Here is a 12,344-nt window from a genome sequence, read left to right as displayed (position 1 = left end):
AACAGCAATAGTTGCTTTGAAGCTTGGATGGGTCTTTTATGACCTTTATTTGAGTGTTGCGAAGCATATAGAGCTATGTATCTTAATTTTAATAGATTCCTGGTATCGATGGATGAGCTCAAGTTGTTTAGTTTATTTGCAATATTTAAGGTACGATTTGAAATTTTGGTCTATATAAGTACGTATGTAATGGTTCATTTCGTCAGTATAATTGATATACATGCCTAGATGATATCATCCAATGTATTTTATCTGAATGACAGGTGCTACGATCTATGAAGGGGCTTAAGGGGTGAATTCACTTCATGAAATTGACGGACGTAGATGAGTTTTACAATATATCATGTGTTTTGTATTCAAACTTGCGGTGATTTCACTCGATATGAGCTAGAAGATCTAGTATCCTATGATATGAGATTTGCAAGTTAATATGCGACTTTACGATGACATTTCTTTGCATTTAACACTGATAACCATCTGCTAATGGAGATGGTCAGGTTGCCGCAACATGGGGCTCCAAATTCCTTAAGTTGATTAGGATGGGCATTGCAAACCAACTCCGATTAGTAGTTTCAATTGATATTCCCTTTAATTAGGGAAAATAAAACATAAAAATTAAATGCCAAGAGGTGTAGGAATCTGACTATTTATACCCAATTTCTTCAAAATTTTCACAGCACTTATGTCCCTGCACTAGCAAACCAATGCAATTATATTGTATAATGCCTCCTTCCCAATACCCTACGAGAGAAGCCATGGGTGAAACATCTTTTAGCCTATGAGAGAAGAAGGTTTGTCTTTGAACATCTTTTGACTAAGCGCGTTCAGCATCGCTCTTGACTACTGGTGTGAAGCCATTTTCCACTCCATGCCCATTTTCATCATGGCCTTGAATTCATCATAACTGATTCGACCATCCTGGAATACATCCATCACATAATGAACAGTTAATTGCACTCAGGGTAGTTTTGGATCACTTAGGCACACAGTAAAACTCAAATTTATTTCTTTAAAACAGCTTAAAGATGAGCCACTCTAAATAACACGAAGAAGCAACCCGTGGCAAGCATAAAGAAAAAGGAAGATACTACATTTGAGGTCAATAATAAGCATACAAACCTTTCCGAGTGTCATGTGAAAAATAAACTATTGCACCAGGAATGAAGCCGGCAGAGTAAAAGTCCTGAGACAAGTCTTTTATTTGCTTCTTGGGTGGAGCAGTATCTGAAACGTGATCAGATATTTGCGTTATGCTTTAGCTTCCAAAAACACATTCTTGAGACATGAATATCGAAATCATTGAAATATTGCAAATTAGTTACATCACGTGAGCAAACTTACATATATAAAATGGCAGTTGAGGTTTAGCTACCACTTTCTCGAGGAGAACAATCAAACTCTCTATTTTCTCTTACGGATGAAATGTAGCCTCTAGTGTATGATTCTCAGGAAACCGTACCCTTATAACAGTCTACATCACAAAGCAGAGGAATTTTAGGGGTATGTTGCACAAGAAACCAATATAACACAAGCTATATATCGAGATTACAAGCTACACGTAAAAATTGAGCATCAAAAACAAAATCATAAGGGGCACTGGTAGAGTAGATATTAAATCACCTTTGTTATTCTTGAGCGCCATGCTGCCTCTTCTGCTTCTCGGATTTTTTTAGTCTTTAAATATTTTTCTGCCCAAGTCATCCAACCAAAAATCAACAATTACAAAATCAATTATTCTTATTAATATGAACATACTAGATAATGGAATTACAAAGGAACTCTTTCATCAAACTAAAATTTCAAACCACCAATAGCAATAATGTGAGAAAACAGCACTCTAAGAACACACACGTAATCGAAGAGAACATATTTTACACTCCATTCTAATTTGTATGGCAGGCTAGGGATTGAAGGTCCAAGAAGGAAATATATCTGTTAACTCTATACCCCAGTTGATTAGAAATCAGATGTCTTTTTCCCTAGACATCCAACCAGTAAAAATTAAATCCTCTTCCTCCATTTGCACAATTTGCATTTTCTTGATGGGGAGTACCAAATTTTCCTCCCAAAAATAACATAGAAGTGACGACTATTTGAGGCAGCTCTTGTGGAAGATAAGAGTCACTGAGAGAACACAGGGTCATATCAACCGAAATTTCTGTAGAATGCTTTATTCTTGCCGAATGAAGTACGGTATATATTCTTAACTTTTCTGAGGTCTCAATTACAAGAGTTAAAAAAGTTAACCAGCCAAGCTCAGGTTACGTCTAGATGCACACAGATGTTGCAAATAGATCTCATACAAAACCAAGCCCGAGCTAGACCAGTTCGACATCTTTCTCCCCACTCCTCCATCATGAAAGCTCAGAATGCAGTAACGACTATGTACAATCCTTCAGTTGTGAAGGCAACACAAAGATCTCATGATGGATTATTCGCTCAAGGTGAATGTGAGTGTCGAACAACATAAGTTGCTGCTATTTAATTAAAAAAATCCAAGCCTTATATTGATCGCTGCATTAAGATCACAAAGCCTACGAAGAAGAAACGGCTACCATTTCAAGCTAGAACAAAACCTTCAAAGTGCAATACGATCCACCTCAAAAGCTACGCTCTCAAACTCTGTTCTCTCAATTAAAATCAATCTGAAGCCACGATCCAATACATTCGAGGTTTACATGTAAGTAAGTGCAGCAGTGGCATCATTAGCATCAGTGTCAGCGTAAGTTCATTACAGTAGAATATACTACGTGCTGCGCTGCACAATGAGTAGTTATATACAAAACCAATCAGGCTAAGTAACCGTAAAGAACAGTCGTTTTTCCAATCCAAACAACGCATAGATCCACGCCGAACCACATCGAACTAGACAGCATCCGATCCGAGCAAATACAAATTAAGGAACCGATCCGTACCGTCCAATTGTGCGTCTTGGTGAGCCTCCTGGAGAGGGCCTGGATACAGTAGGCGACGTCAGCCCGCAGGCGAACCGCCGAGGTCGCGAAGGCAATCTCTGCAATAAGACAAGAACCGCCAATCCACGATCATTTCACATCCCATCCACGCCACAAGCGCATCAAAAACAGCAGCGGCAGCAGCAGCAGCAGCAGGAGGAGAAAAACTCTAATATCGATCTGATCGGAGGAGGAATACTCACTGCCGAGGTGCCTCTCCTTGGGCGGGCACTCAACGTGGTTCGTCGCTTTGACTATGGCCACATCCAATTCCTATCAAACACCAAAAAAAAAAAAAAAGGCGTAAAATCTCCCGAAATAGAAAATGAGGAGAAAAAACAAAGCGCAGAAGGAGGAAGAGAGAGAGAGAGAGAGAGGGGGAGGGAGAACGGAATGGCTGATGGCCTACATTATACTAACAGCATGATCTTGACAAACTAAGCATGACAATACCTTGAAAATGCGCTACCAAAACTTAAAGGCACACAAGTTCGCCATTAACATCGCCTCCTTTTGATTAATTGGGGGTTGTTAGTATCTCCACTAAAGTAGCAACTTATGCACTGTCTGAACTGGAAAGAAAGGGGGAATAGCCAATAAGAGTAAAGTTTTTTTCCTGTTGATGGATCTAGAATTGCACAATTTGCATTTTCTTGATGGGGAGTACCAAATTTTCCTCCCCAAAAGGATGCACAATGGGTAGAGGTTGCGTGTCCAGCAATACACCAAAAAGAATACCCTCATGTAGCAATCCAACTTCGCCAAACTTGATTATGAACAGAGATGCATCAAAAGACAGGGAGAAACGTGAAATTAGTCATCTTCACAAATTGGTCAGTCTCTGTGTGTCAAATTCAGCTAAACACAAGAAACCAGCAATTTTCAGTGGTTCTCTCGCAAAGCAAACAGAGAGATAAGCTTCTGGCTCCATGCTTGTGAAGATGTCCCACCATATCTCTCGTTGGCACATGAACAAAATAAGAGGTACTTGTTGGTTTAAAGAGCCCAAGCTGCAATGAATTTGCCTAAGTAAACTACCTATTTCTGATAGATCAGTGGACCAAGAAGGTAGATCTTAGAGAGAAATTTTGATCTTATCCTTCACAACTGAGTTACACCTTTGGAATTGCAACGCAAATGACTATTCAGAAGCACGCAAGGATCAACTTCTCCAACAGACACGCGATTTTGGGAGAAAATAAAAGCATGGAGTGACCAAGTTAGGGTCAGAAGTCTCTAACAATCTCAAAAGATACCGCGCAACAAGCCGAATGCGCAGATGTAACTTTAAACTTCAACATTAACATGGCACCGATTTCTACTAAGTAGAATCCCGAAAAAAAAAATGAAAACGAACCTTCGGACGTACGGGAGTCGCCAATGGGCCGCCTATCGGTGGGGCTTGGGAAGGCGACGGCGTCGGCGGCGTCCGCGTTCAGGAGCAGGAGGCGCTTCGTGGAGGAAAGAGAGAAAGAGCGAGCAGCGCGACCTTCGCTCGCGGAGAGGGAGGCCAAAACGCGAGAGCACGTCGGCGTCGGGGTTGGCCAGTAAGGGCGCTCCGCAGAGAAAAGAGGGAGAAAGCGGAGCGCAGGTCGCGAGAGGGAGGCGAAGGGGCGTCGGCGTCGGCCGCGTAGGCGGAGGCAGAGGCGGAGAAGTCGGCCTCGGAGTTGGGGGCGACGGAGGCAACCGGCGGAGGGGCGTCGGCGTCGCGATTTGCTGGCAGAGAGGCGTGCCTTCGAGGACGAAAGAGAGATAAAGCCGACCAGAGGTCACGAGAGGGAGGCGTAGGCTGCGTCGGTGTCGGCGTCGGCGTCGGGGGCGACGGAGGCAACCGGCGGAGGCGGAGGTGGAGGGCCGTCGAAGGGGGGAGAGAGAGAGAGCAGAGCGAACTTTATGTTTTCCTGAACCGTCGCAATTTTGTTCTCCCTCCCCGCAACGGAACGGAGAACGGGGAGAGAGAAAGAGAGGAGAGAGAGGAGAGCAGAGCGTCAGAAGGTGCAGAGAGGTGGGCCAGGGAGAGAGGAGAGAGAGAAGCTCCCGCGCGCTGGTTCGAAACGGAGAGGTGGACGACGTGGGCTGACATCCGGACATGTGTCGCGCAATGAATGGTTCAGAGCACGACGTGGCACTGTTAGGGTACCCAATATTTTCTCCTCCACTATCTACGGGAGAAAGTATTAGGTGTGCTTAATATGCCACGTAGGATGGTGTAGTAAACCATACACTAATGGCAAATTTGGGCCCACCTGTTAGCCCCACTCTCTCCATTAATTCCGTCTCTCACCTCTACTCTCTCTCCTTCCCTTCGTTTCTGCCCACAACTCTCTCTCCCCTTCTCTCTCTACTTCTCTTTTCTTTCCTGTTAAGTCTGCCATGGCTCGAGCTCGAGTTGGCTCATGGCCACTTCAGGTCAAGGAGGGACAGCGCGCCGCCAGATGAAGACTGTGTCGAGCTTCGTTTGCGATGAGATGGCTTGAGGCTGAACTCGAAACTCGAGTGCTAACCAAAGCTCCGAGTTTTAGGTCGAGCGAGTGTCGTCTATGGTGGATGGGAAAAAACAATACACAAGAACAGGCGAGGACGACCCACGTGATAAAATCGCATTAAATTAGGAAACCGAAGCCGACCCGATACGACAACGCGTCCGTTTACAAAACCCATTTGCTCATTTCCTCCTCCCAGCTCCGCATCCGACCCCGCCTGCTGAGATTCTTCAAGAAAGTTTGGGTTTTTATTTTTCATTTCATCTCTCCTTGTCCGTCTACCCATTTGGTTGTCGTCCCAAAGACCATTTGGGAGATGGGTCTAATCTTCTCGAGCGAGTCCCTGTGTTCCGCGCCCCCGCACAGGCGGTGACAGCCATGTATGAGCGTCAGCGTGCTTGTGAGCAGGTCAACCATGAGCCAACTCGAGCTCGAGCCCTGGCAGACGCAAGAGGAAAAGTAGAGAGAGAAGAGGGAGAGAGAGGGTCACGCGCAGAAACGGAGGGGAAAAGAGAGAGTAAAGAGTAAAGGGGAGAGAGACGGAGTGTTAAGGAGACATACAGGTGGGCCTGAATTTGCCACGTTTCGTTCAGTGTATGGTTTATTGCACCATCTTACATGCCATATTAAACACACCTAATATTTTCTCCTATCTACCGACCCAACCACGATATTCATGGCACCTTCCCTGAACGCAATGCGACAGAAATATCGCTAAACAACGAAACAGCGACATCCGACACCCACCCTCGCGGCAGTTCCTGGGACCTGGCATCACCATAGCACTTTCCAGAAAGCTCTACTGTAGCAGAAAGAAAGCAAGGGGTGGTGTGAAAAACGAGACCCCAAAAGTCAAGCACCAGTCTGTCGCTCCGATTCCACGTTGCGTAGCTGGTTGAAGCTTTTTATGAGATCATCAGGTTGAATCGGAGCTCCCATCGCGCTCTTGCTCAAATATTCCCGTTTTCTTCTTATTCTTCTTCTTCCCTCTCTGAAGAGAACTGAGAGAAAAGGAAAATTTGATAACCGAGCGTATCTCAAGCAGAACCCATGAAGTCGAACAGAGCGAGCCCATCAATCGCCCTTCCTCTGCTCGCTCTCTCCTCGTTCTTCTTCTCTCTCGCCGTCTCTGATCCTCGAATCACCGAAGCGCGCCTCATCTGCCAGAACTCCACTTGGATTGTCCCTGGAAATGTCGTCTCCATCGGCATCGCCATCATGAACAAGGTCTCCGACAGCATCGCTGCCCAGGGCTGGGTCAAGTACTCCCTCGCCTCGCCGCTGCCAGCAGTGTACGGCCTCGCCCAGTCCCATGGGGACTTGACTGAGACCGAGTGCCGCCTCTGCTTTACCGAGAGCTGGCCCCGGATCGCCCGCTGCCTCCCCAACTTTGGTCGGCTCTACCTCGACGGCTGCTTCCTCCGTTACGGCAGTTACGACTTCTACAACGAGACCGTCGATCCAACGCACGACATACTCAAGTGTAGCTCCAATTTGACAGTCCCGGCAGAGAGAGTGGCCGAGCTCTCGGATAGGGTGGACCGGGTCCTGAGGAATGTCTCGGCCAGCGCTGTGCGGAACAAGGGCTTTGCGGTGGTTGAGGAGGACGGAGTTGGAGGAGTCGCCGGGGTATATGCTTTGGCACAGTGTTGGAGCACGCTTGATGCCGGCGGTTGCAGAGTCTGTTTGGAGAATGCAACTTCGATGGCGAGAAGCTGTGCACCTGGAGAAGAAGCGCGGGTCATGAATGCGGGATGCTTCCTCCGTTACTCGACCACAAAGTTCTACAACGTCCCCAGTAGCAAGTTCTATATCGTCCCCGGTAGCGGAGGTAACAATTAGTCTCCTGATCTCTGGTTTACCGACTTAAAAGATGGCTTCCTCGCCATTAAAGAAAAACCGACGCTCTTCTATGTCTGCTGTCAGATTTCGATTTTTCCAGTTGTGGTTTACTCATGTTGGTCGATTAAGGCACTTCTTTTAATGATATTTTTAAATTTTTTTTCTTTTTCATTTTTTAAATATCAAATTATTTTATCATTTTATTATTTTCTTTTCTTTTTCATTTTTAGTCAATCACCGGCCACGGTGACAATCGGTGACTAACCTCATGCGAGATCGAGCTCGAGCCTAGCTAGATCGGCGAGGCTCAAGCCTTGTCAAAGGTCAACAAGACCTTGGCATTGCTAGAACAACAAGCTCATCCCTTGCCTGTGGTCAATTGCTGGCTGTCATTGAGGCCAGTGATTAGCCGAGGCAGAAGCAAAATATAAAAATAAAGAAGAAAAAAGGAAAGAAAAATAATTGAAATTCTATTTTTTTTAAAAATATTCTTATAAGAACGAAGTTTCATTAATTCAAGACTTGAGCCTAAGTGTTGGGGACTAAAGCTTGAGTTTTAGGGCCCAAGCCTGTCCTTTTATGGCTCAAGTGTTGAAGTATAGGGCACAAGCACTAGGACGTTCGAGCTCGGCCTCGATGGACCTGGGTATCGGCATCGAGAGCCCGGCCTCAATTGACCTAGGTCTAGTCTCAATGGACTCGTGCCTAAGAGACTGAGTCCCGACCTCAATGGATCCGAGGCCAACCTTGATGGATCCAACTTGAGCGTTAGAGACTCAAGAACTAGCGTTGGGATTCTCGTATCCAAACGTAGAGTTTTATATCCAAGCGCCAATACCTAATAATATTTTGGAAAATGTTTTCCAACTTTTTCAAAGATGAAATCATAGTTTTATGTTGACCAGAAAGATAATTTTCATTGACTCATTTTCCTAAGCGAATTGAATGCCAAGGAAAATGTTTTGTAGAAAATATGATCCACAAAACAAACATAACCTAAGAGTGCATTTGTTTGATGAAAAGTGTTTTCTCAAAATTAATTTCTGAACTTTCATTCGTTTAGTTTGCCAAAAATGATTGATCAATCGAAAACACTTTCTGATCAAGGAAAATATACACGCATAAAATTAGAAAAGTGAATTCCTCAATCTAAGAAGGTGAATACACTTTCAAAATTGCTCATGTGGATTTTTTAATTATTTAAAAATCGATTTTCAAAGTTTTCTTTTTCTTTTCCTTATCTTTTCTTTTCTTTTCCTTTTTCCTCCCTTGTCAATCGCCAATGCAAGCTCAAGCCTCACCAGCCTCGTTGCAACAAACCCCATGATCTAGCGAGTTCAAACTTGCCCGAGGCTGGTCAGGTTAGCCCTTGTTTGGCCTTGACGACGATGCTAGTGGCCTGTCAAGGCCCAACAACTAGTGGAGGAGGAAGAAGGAAGAGAAAGAAAATCAAATAAAAATTATTCTAAAAAACTCTTCTTCTTTTTTTTGCATGAGATTGAAATCATTTTTCAAACGAGATTTAAATACTAAAAAACATTTTTACTCATACATCACCAAATAAAGGAAAATTAATCATTTTTTAAAAAAATAATTTTCCAGAAAACATTTTCCTTTTTCTTGAAATTTTTCCCCAAATGAACACACCCTAAATTTAATTTGATTCATCTTATGATTCGATGCTTGCCAAATTTTTGGAATTATTAATGAATTCACTCATCTTAACCTGATGATGCCTTTATCATTTCGCAGGTTCATCTATGGTTCGCATCACCATAGCAATAACCTCATCGGCTACTGTAGTGACTTTGCTTGTTCTCATTGGTGCATACATTGGATACAAAATTTACTCCAAGAAGAAACAAAGTAAGCAATACGATTCAAATGCATAAAATGATCTCTTAGTAATTCTTGATCACAAGCTTGATGACATGAATTTCGCATTCATCCTTATTCAAAGGCAAAATAACCTCATGCAATTACGAGCAAGCAAGAGCAAGTTTAGCTTATATTTCAAGTACAAGACACTCGGAGAAGGCCACCAACTTCTTTGATGACTCAAGGAAGCTAGGCCAAGGGGCGGCGGTTCCGTGTACAAGGGGATTTTACCCGATGGGAAGGTCGTCGCCGCTTAAGCGGTTGGTATTCAACACATGCCAATGGGTGGATGACTTCTTCAATGAGGTGAACCTAATTAGTGGGATCCAACACAAGAATCTCATGAGGGTTTTGGGATGTAGCATTGAAGGCCCAGAGAGCCTCCTCATCTACGAATATCTTCCTAAAAGAAGTCTTGATCTAGTTCTTTTTGGTAAGTAGCTGGTTGTTGCATAACTGCATAACACACTTATACAGTCATCATTTGATGCCAATAAGAGATCCACCCTTCATGATGAGCATCGGTTTAGTTTGCATTCTTAGTAACTGGCTTCTTGTATTGCATGCAATGCTTCAATGTAATGATTTTCGAGTCGAAGGTTTCAAAAATCTGCTCCATTAGTGTCTTGCCTTCTTTGGTTATGTCTGTCCCACTCCACTCTGCTTGTCTTTCTAAATAAGCGAATAGAATCTATTGTTGCAGTCAACAATGCGACCCCCGTCCTAACTTGGGACGAGAGGCTGCACATCATCATAGGAACAGCGGAGGGCCTTGCATATCTTCATGGAGGTTGTGGAGTGAAAATCATCCATCGGGACATAAAAACCAGCAACATCCTCCTCGACGAAAATCTCACAGCGAAAATCTCAGATTTTGGGCTTGCCCGATGCATTGCTCTGGATAAGTCTCATCTTAGCACAGGAATCGCCGGCACATTGTAAGAATGCCTTTTCATTACCAACTTGCTCGAAACCATAGTCGGCACTTTCTATTTCCTTGATCTCGACAAGTTTGGCCTCGAGGGGGGTTTCGCATATCATCCTTCCCTTGCACTTCACATCTTCTTTGGGCTAAGTATGGTTTATATCTAAAAGACGATTGACTATGTAGCGGTTACATGGCGCCTGAATATTTGATGAGGGGACAGCTAACGGAGAAAGCTGATGTTTATGCTTTTGGGGTGCTGGTTCTTGAAATCTTGAGTGGTAGGAAGAATAGTGTATACACACAGGGGTCGAGCTCGATATTACAGTCGGTAAGGTTGCTTGTCCCTACGATCATGAGAACTTAGACTGACATTTACTTTCCTGGCCACACTCCACTAGGATTATCTAATTTTTCTTTTGATTTTCCCAACAAACTCTATCGTTGGTTCCTACGTTAGTGCTAGTAGATTTGTCTTTAGTTATAAGGAAGCCATGGAAATTCATGATTGCTTTGCAGGTATGGAAGCATTACAAGTCAAATAATTTAGGCGCATGCATTGATCCGGCCTTACAAGGTAAATTCCCCATCCTGGAGGCATCGAATGTGCTCCAAATCAGCCTTCTGTGCACTCAAGCCTACATGGAATTGCGACCGCCCATGTCTAGGGTCGTCGAGATGCTCCACGACAAAAATTGTGTAGTCCCCCAACCGAGCCAACCCCCGTTCCTCAACGCTAGCGTGCTGTTCGACAAATCTAGCAGTAGAAGCTCTACATGAACACATGGCTGTTGAACCAACTCACGGCATCCGAGGTCTCTTTCAGCTTGATAGGAAGCCCTCTTCCAACTTTGCTGCATTAACCCTTTAGGATTGGGACCTTTCTTTTTCTTCTTCTTCCAACGAATACGGACACTTTGCAAACGACTAGCAGTGCAGATTTTAGTGACATCATGGCATGAGTCGGATTATCCTTACTTGGTTAGCAGCATGTTTAGATGACAATGAGTCCAATCTTAAATCGATAAATCACGAATATCCCACAAATATATGAATCTAAGTGAGATGCAATTGCTTTGTTTTTTTGTAGTTTTACGTCTTGATTGGTGAGTCATACCATGTTGGGATGTGTTGGGATTGCCGGATTCCCAAAAACCGGATTCGACACTAAATCGAACCCCTAAACTTATGCGGAAGACGAGCCCGGAAAAAACATGTATCACCGATCCTAAAGCACACCACGAAACCGAGCATACCTTGTTAGCCACAGATTAAACACCAATGCTAAAGTTCGAGAAAGAATTTTGATCCCGGTTTACCAAGAGGCGCACTCGTTGGTTCAAGGGGAGAAACTTCTGTTGGTTTTGGGAGAAGGTAAAAAAGTGCTCGTACGTCCAAAAGGTACATTTTCTTTTTTCTTTTCTCCCCTTAAATACATCTTCTCCAAAAGACGTGTTCCTTCAGCAAAGACGTCCCCCCATAAGTTACAACTCTTCAACGTATTCCTTCATTCATGGGCTCTAATTTTGTAGGCCAGGCTTTTAGGCCCAACATGGGCGAACGGGCCAACTTAGGCCCATCACAATAATTAATAAAACCATAAGGATGTTTAAGCTCCAGAGTCAGTCATAGGTTATGTAATAAAAGGAAAGAAAAAGAAACAAAAGTTGTTCTGTTTTTTTTCATAGTTTTATGTCATTTTTTCTTCTCTTTTTTGGTTGAAATAATTTTACGTTGCTTCAAAATCCGCGACTGTCTCGCTTACCCTTTGCTGCCCATCGCTCGGCGCATTGTCACACGTCCTCTTTTGCATTGATTTCACCAAAAAAAAAAAATGATGACAAGAAAGAGAAATTCTGCATTCCCAATGGTGATGATTGAGAGGGACAAACTCTAAAGAAAGCTCCTCCGACGATGATGAAGGTGACGATGTCCCTGAACCAGAAACCTCGAAAGAAGAAGAACTTGCAGTCGCAAATGCCCTTCATGAACAACATCACTCCCATATAGATCACGCGAGGGGAGAGAAAGGGCCACCATCAGGGTGTTGGAATCCAGCTTCGTCAGCAACACTCTCGCGATTTTGAGATTGCTTCCGTCGATTGGCAAAGCTGTAAGATACAATGAGATTATCTTTACGAGGTTTTTAAATAAATATCCTTCCCATATCCCGGCATCTATAATATTCTTGATATATTTAATATTCTGGATATTTTTATGATTGATTATAATTAATAATATAATATTTTATTACTGTAAATA

The 12,344-nt window shown here is 43.6% G+C and overlaps 1 protein-coding gene, 1 long non-coding RNA gene and 1 pseudogene across 4 annotated transcripts; 2 read left to right on the top strand and 1 right to left on the bottom strand.

Moving 5' to 3' along the window:
- Nucleotides 1-622: 622 nt before the first annotated feature.
- Nucleotides 623-5,069, bottom strand: LOC120290840. Of its 3 annotated transcripts, XR_005548476.1 has the most exons (7): nt 4,312-5,069; nt 3,158-3,227; nt 2,916-3,013; nt 1,621-1,688; nt 1,342-1,471; nt 1,120-1,224; nt 623-918 (listed from the first exon to the last, which is right to left on the bottom strand). It is a non-coding gene; the product is annotated as an uncharacterized LOC120290840 (long non-coding RNA). The 3 variants fall into 3 exon arrangements; XR_005548475.1 differs by lacking the exon at nt 623-918 and having other exon boundaries at nt 1,070-1,224; XR_005548477.1 differs by lacking the exons at nt 623-918; nt 4,312-5,069 and adding an exon at nt 3,408-4,105 and having other exon boundaries at nt 1,070-1,224.
- A 1,233-nt stretch (nt 5,070-6,302) lies between these two features.
- LOC120289994 (cysteine-rich receptor-like protein kinase 42) lies at nt 6,303-7,352 on the top strand. Its single transcript, XM_039305498.1, has one exon. The coding sequence runs from the start codon at nt 6,488-6,490 to the stop codon at nt 7,277-7,279; it is 792 nt and encodes a 263-aa protein (XP_039161432.1). The 5' UTR covers nt 6,303-6,487; the 3' UTR covers nt 7,280-7,352.
- A 563-nt stretch (nt 7,353-7,915) lies between these two features.
- On the top strand, nt 7,916-10,875 carry LOC120290217 (annotated as a pseudogene).
- The last annotated feature ends 1,469 nt before the right edge of the window (nt 10,876-12,344 follow it).

Source organism: Eucalyptus grandis, chromosome 2 (assembly GCF_016545825.1).
Source record: "Eucalyptus grandis isolate ANBG69807.140 chromosome 2, ASM1654582v1, whole genome shotgun sequence".
NCBI classification, from domain to species: domain Eukaryota; kingdom Viridiplantae; phylum Streptophyta; class Magnoliopsida; order Myrtales; family Myrtaceae; genus Eucalyptus; species Eucalyptus grandis.
This window is presented reverse-complemented; position numbering and strand designations above follow the sequence as displayed.